The sequence below is a fragment of the Rhagoletis zephyria genome, unplaced genomic scaffold (genome assembly GCF_001687245.7).
Source record: "Rhagoletis zephyria isolate East Lansing unplaced genomic scaffold, Rhagoletis_zephyria_1.1 Rzeph_scaffold_00017, whole genome shotgun sequence".
Taxonomy (NCBI): domain Eukaryota; kingdom Metazoa; phylum Arthropoda; class Insecta; order Diptera; family Tephritidae; genus Rhagoletis; species Rhagoletis zephyria.
Window position 1 is genome coordinate 37,216 of NW_016157101.1, and position 6,194 is coordinate 43,409.

Consider the following 6,194-nt stretch of genomic DNA (forward strand, 5'->3'; position numbering starts at 1 on the left):
AACTGAACTTTGACCCCTGTGCGACACGCCTTAACCGTCTCCAATCGGGACCTAAATTTTTGTGATATGTTCGACTATAATAGTATCGACGAAGGGGTTGAGACTTAGGAAATCTGATGTAAAAATTTGCTTCATACATTTAAGGACCACCCTAATGCACACACACAGTGCACCGACTCGAAAATTTTCTTAGCTTTCTTTTCTTTATTTTTGTGTGTTTGTGCGGTTGAGTGGCGTCAGCAATTTTTTCCCCATAAGTGCACTAGTAGTTTTGCCCACATATGCTTTTTTAAAGACTGCACATATATTAGGGTGATTCAGAAAAAAAAATTTATTTGTCGATTCCCATAAGAATATTTAATACAGCAAAAATTGTTTTACTTCAGATTTTTATATTTAATGAATGATACGTTGTACTGTAAAGGTCTTGGAGTGTGTTTGTAGAGAATAGACAATCTACAAAAATGGTCTGAAGTCATTTTTCGATAAATCAACTCGGTCAAAAGTTATTCAAGGTCAAAGTCCAAAATCAGAAGTAACAAAAAACACTTCGATTTCCCATAAGAATAACACAGGATTTTTTTTTTTTTTACTTCCGATTTTTATATTTAACGAGTTGACTTATCGAAAAATTACTTCAGACCTTTTTTTGTAGTGCGTTCAATTCTCTACAAAAATACTCCAAGACCTTTACAGTACAATGTATCGTTCGATAAATATAAAACTCAGAAGTAAAAAAAAAAAAAACAATTTTCCTGTGTTTTTCTTATGGGCAATCGAAAAGTGCGATGCGGATATTCTTAATATTAATATTAAGGACTAATATTTTCCGAGACTTATTTTGGCGTCCGTGGAAAAAAAATAGTTTTTTCTTTTGAATCACCCTAATACATATGCATGTATGTATGTCCATGGGTGTGTATGGCCGTTGGGAGCTTTGTGAGGCGAAATCGAAAAAGCTGTCGCTGCAACTGCTGAGCAATATGCCAAAGCGTCATAGTTGAAGTGCAAAGCAATCAAATATGACAAGTTGCATTGATATGTAGTCGTAGTGGTTGGTTGGTAGTGGTGGCTCAGCACAAAGGCTGTCAAATGCAAGGCGGCAGGTGTTAAGGTTTATCACCGGCGGCGCTTAAGGCCGTAATTTTTAGCCGACGGCTACCTCAACCGCGCAAAGGAATCGTTAAGTGGTAATGAAGTTTAAAAAAGTGATTGTCTGATAACACTTTTTTTCTTCTAATGGTTACATTAAAGCTAATGTCTAATGGCAAAAAGACTTACTTATCACAAAATTTGTTTCACTCGATTAAAAATCCGTCTTCCGATAATCTCTCTCTACATAAGGCTGATGGCAGAGTGGTTGGTAGAAGTGATAGAGCTTTAGCAAGCTATTGAGTGTTTTCGTATGACTTCCTCGAAAGGTGTCTGACAGTGAGCGGATATAGAAGCGAGTTTCAGCTACAAAGCTTGCGTTGATAAAGCATGTCATCAAATAATTTGTAGCAAGTTCTCTGTCGTCAGCCTTAGACTTTAATAACCATTTTATCAAAGTAGGCACATTTTCGGATTCTTCAATTAGCCGGGCAATTTATATGGTACAAAGTCCTTTTGAATCATTTAAATCGTTCGTACCAGGGTCCAGTGTTAATATACCTGTTTGTGATCAATTTTGAACGCATAATGACCTTCATTCAAATTAACAGAACCAAGCAGTACCCAATTGGCGCCCAAAGTTATTTTATCATTAGACTTTTAAAACAGAGACTTGTCCACGATAATTCTTCTGCTATTTCCGGGCTATGACATATGTGTATTTTAATGCTTCCACGCTGTAAAATTGGCTAAAGCTGGCTCTTACATAGACTTCTCGATTTAGAGCTCAGTCGAAAAGATTCCCGCACCTGCATCACAGTTTATCCATGCAAATAAATACTCCATGAAAAATTACTCAGCTTGAAATGGACAACGATTTTGCTCGAAAAAATCATATTTTCTGATGGAGCGCTTCAAAAAGGTAATGCATCCTCAGAGACTGACAGTTTGGTGCGGATTATTGGGCCATTTTTCTTTGAAAATGCTGGTGGAAATGCCATTTCGGTCAACGGTGAGCGCTACAGGGACGTGATAAACTATTTTGTGTGATCGGCAATTAAATACATGGACGATCTTTGGTTTCAGGCAGGATGGCGTGCCATGCCACACAGCCTATGCAACAATCGATCTTTTGTGCGCCAAATTTGGTAATGGCGTTTCAAGCCGTTAGACTTTTTCAGTGGGCGCCGTAAAGGGCCGACCTTATGCAAACATTCCATTAATGATTTTGGCCCTTAGGGCAAATATCGAACAAGCCATTCATGAGATAGAACCAGAAAGCGTCCCCAAGATCTTGAAAACTGAGTTTATAGGATGCGCTACTGTAATGTCAGCCGAGGCAGCCACATGAACGAAATCGTGTTTCGTAAATAACTGGAATGTTTGTTCTTTCGAATAAACCAATAATATGAAGTCACTTCGAATTCAAATTCAATGTGAATGAAATTCATTCGGAAGAGAATTACACGACCTGCCTGAATATATAAAAAAAAAAAAGTGATTTTTCTTAATTTCATTGAATTTTTATGGACCATCCGTACTTGTCTGCATGTTGAGAAAGAAAGCACACATATTTGTGAAAATATATGGACGGACTTGTTCACTCATTCCTGCAAACAGGTGTGCAGGCCTCTGTTTGTCGCTTGCCTAGTCTTTGTGTTCACTAGTTTTCATCATCGCCTATACATATCCACATACACACTTAAGATTGTTTCTCTTACTTTTTTAGTTTCTCTCGATAACCTTTGATGGAGTAAAGGGTAAACTAAAAACCTGGCACATGAAAATATGTGAAACAATGTGATAAGCATTTTCCTTTGCGCTCTAGCCTTTTAGCTAAATCGTGTATGAAAAAATCGTTCTTTCTTTTTCATACTGCTGTTTACTTTCTTCCTTTTAGTTTCGACTTTTGTGTGAAAATTTTTTTCTACGTTTTGTTTTTTTTTTGGAGGTATACCGCTTTGTGCTGTGATTTTGTGACAGTACTTTGTATATATTTTAGTACTTTTGCTATGCACTCTGTCATTGTTTTTTCGCTATGGTTTTGTTAGAGGGTACTTACCAATAACTGTGTTTGCGTGTTAATGCAAGTATGAACTTTTCAGACGCTAAACTTACAGCAGCACACTAACAAGTTACGTTTACATGAATAACTTTTATTTTTTTTTCAGCAGCAAGTCAGCTTGTAAGGAAGGAAAAATTTTTGCCACAGCTTAAAGCAACTAAAGCTTGGAAAATTTTTATCCACACCTTAAAGAGTTTGTGCTTTTGTAGAAAGGGGTTATTTGACTCCTTGCCAAGCACTTGTAACACCCTTGCAGGTTAAAGTTTGTCAGCCTCTCGGAGCGCACACACAGGTATGCACATTATTAGCGCATATGTACATTAGGGTGGTCAAAAAATTCATGTGAACAAGTAAATTCGGAATATTGATTTTCAAGAATTCGCTACAATTTTTACGAAGTGTTTTTTTTTTCATATAAAATACATGGAAGACTTTGATCTCTTTGAGCGACCCGTACATATTTTTGGATTAAAAAATATAACACGTAATTTTTAAGCAATAAACAAATCCGACTTCAATTCTCATATAAAAATTTAAGAGTACCGTTAATTTCCTCAGGATCCAATGATCGGATCTAAACAAAATTAGAATGGGACCACCATTGAGGTACACCCTTTTCCTAAAAAAAAAACGAATTATAAAAATCGGTTGACGTGGTCCAAAGTTTTGCGGTAACATACATAAAAAATATTCCGACGAATTGATAACCTCCTCCTTTTTTGAAGTCGGTTAAAAATAAGCGTATATTTTTTTCGATATTAAATATTCGTAGAGCGTGAGAGCGCATTAAAATTCCGACTTAACTTTTTTTTGGACTACCCTAATTTACATACATAACAAATTAGCTAAAGTGTGAAAAGTTTTCACCTTCGCATAGTAATATTTTACTCAGAAATTTCTATATTTGCTGTTTATTTCAATATAGCATTCCTTGCCTATTTCTAGTAGCTAAATGCTATAAACATATTTGGCCTTATTCATAAAAAATAAAGTAGGTTTAAAGAGAGTTTTCATAAATTTTTCTGTTTATAAACCTTTTTTATTATTTTATTATTTTTATTATTTTTTATGAATAAGGCCATTATTTATTCTTTTACTGCATTTTAACCCTTGAAATGCCAATGACCCTCCAAACCACCTTGAAAATCATTTTGATTCCAATCGTAATTACGCTTGCCCTGTGCATAAGCATCAACACTATAGCTGCCATCATCGCTTTTCGCCAAATTGTGATTGTACTTGAAAGTGGCTTCACGTCCACGCTCCGGCGTGTCTTCGTATTTCAACTCAACTCGACCTCGTTTATTTTCTTGAGACGAATCCTCGCGTGAGTCAGGAGAACGTGCATGGCGCACCAGCAGTGCAACCGGTTGAAGTTCTTCTATCCAGCCTTGAACATCTACTAGGCGATTAGCTGCATCATTGTTGTAGCCTTCCTCCTCCAGCAAAGGGTGTGCGGCGGCGACTAAAACCAAAAATCCACAAAGCGCGAGGCCCAAAATAAACTTAGTCATTTTACTCAAATTCTATTCGAACTAAATATATTCGCTTCCCAAAGTAATGCGATGAAACTTCTTCAAGCAAGGCCGCAAGTCAACTGTGCTGATTTGTAGGGGTTTCTCTGATATATTTATATTCTTAGTGTGCGCTTTGTTTTGCATCGCCTTGCTTTTTAGGTAAAAAAATCACCTTGTGGGCTTTACCGAACCGGCATGATAAGCCATGCAGTTAACCTATGGAAAACAAATCGAATCGGTTTTGTAAAAGATTCTGTGAATACCCTAGTTGTTTACGCAAGTTTTTGTGATTTTTGTAAAGATGTGCAGTACCATGTCTCGGTCTTAGGAAAATCGAAAGCAATGAGAGTTCTGATAAGCTGGCGAAAGGAGGAACCTTTATGGATGAATCAGACGGGTGGCATTGAGATGACATCATGGAATATTCTAAAAATAAGTTTATCTACACTTCTTTGGACATGCCAAAAAGAGTTGGTCACATAAATAGACTTGTCAGGAAAGTCTGGCTTGACTATTACAGAACGAAGAACTCAGACCTGCTCGATACATAGATCAGGGGTATAGATCACCGGGCACTATGGCCCCTAGGCAAAACCCGACAAGAATACGACTTCCCTATCATATAAGGTACCGCGGCTGTCAGCTAGAGCAGAGCGGAAAAATGTGTCCAGATTTCATGTCTGAATGCGACTATTAAGTACAAAATAGTAGGAATTGACATAGAAAAACAAAGAGCGCATCTAACAGGAGCTACTTTAAGTTAAGTAGGTAAATTCATCAGGAAATCCAGATGGTTCAACCTAGCAAGGTACGGATAATACATTCGCTGCTTACCGCTGCTTCAAATTCGGCGATGCTTGATTTTTCGGTTTCAAAGTCGCGCTGTCTCCTGCGAAGACGATGGTACTTATGCATCTTTGTAGGTAGATGTGTCTGCCAATGAAAGGCAGCGGTACTCTTATTTGCCTGGCATCGGACACTTAAATGAGTTTCAGACTTGGCTGTCATTGAAAATGTAAACATCTTTACCACGTTTATTTTATACCCACCGTAATAGCTTAAGCCTCCGCCTAGGAAACAAGACCGTAGTCCGGTAATCGAAATGAGGAGTTAAGGCGCGCTTTGTCGAGACTTAAATGTAGTGTGGAGTTTTCTACAAAAATTTCAATGTGTAGTTCCACGCGGAGTTCAAAAACTTACCCTCATTCTTTTCTGCTTGGGAACTCCATTATGAAAGTTCTATCTAGAAACATAGTTTGAGCACGACGGTCGTTGCAGCCCGTAAGAAAGTCAAATTATTGGCTCCGTTACTTATTGCCCCACCAGATACAGTGGTAGGAAATCTAAAAAAAACATTTAAAGCTTATTGAGTAGTGTCTGGATTGCAGTGTTGGCACCTTTCTACCTTGCTAAGTGTTTAGTTTAAGATTGGTAACCTTATGTAAGGCAGGTTACCATCCAATAATTCACTATACGCTTGGACCACCTCGATGTGTACCATGTTGATGCATCATTAGTAT

General features: G+C 37.5%; 1 protein-coding gene across 1 annotated transcript; it reads right to left on the reverse strand.

The window, feature by feature from the left end:
• Nucleotides 1-4,052: 4,052 nt before the first annotated feature.
• Nucleotides 4,053-4,760, reverse strand: LOC108360738 (uncharacterized). The gene has a single exon (XM_017613161.1). The coding sequence runs from the start codon at nucleotides 4,669-4,671 to the stop codon at nucleotides 4,261-4,263; it is 411 nt and encodes a 136-aa protein (XP_017468650.1). The 5' UTR covers nucleotides 4,672-4,760; the 3' UTR covers nucleotides 4,053-4,260.
• Nucleotides 4,761-6,194: the final 1,434 nt, after the last annotated feature.

Excerpts from the sequence above, each read along its gene's own strand:
- LOC108360738 (XM_017613161.1), bottom strand. The coding sequence starts at position 4,671 with ATGACTAAGTTTATTTTGGGCCTCGCGCTTTGTGGATTTTTGGTTTTA.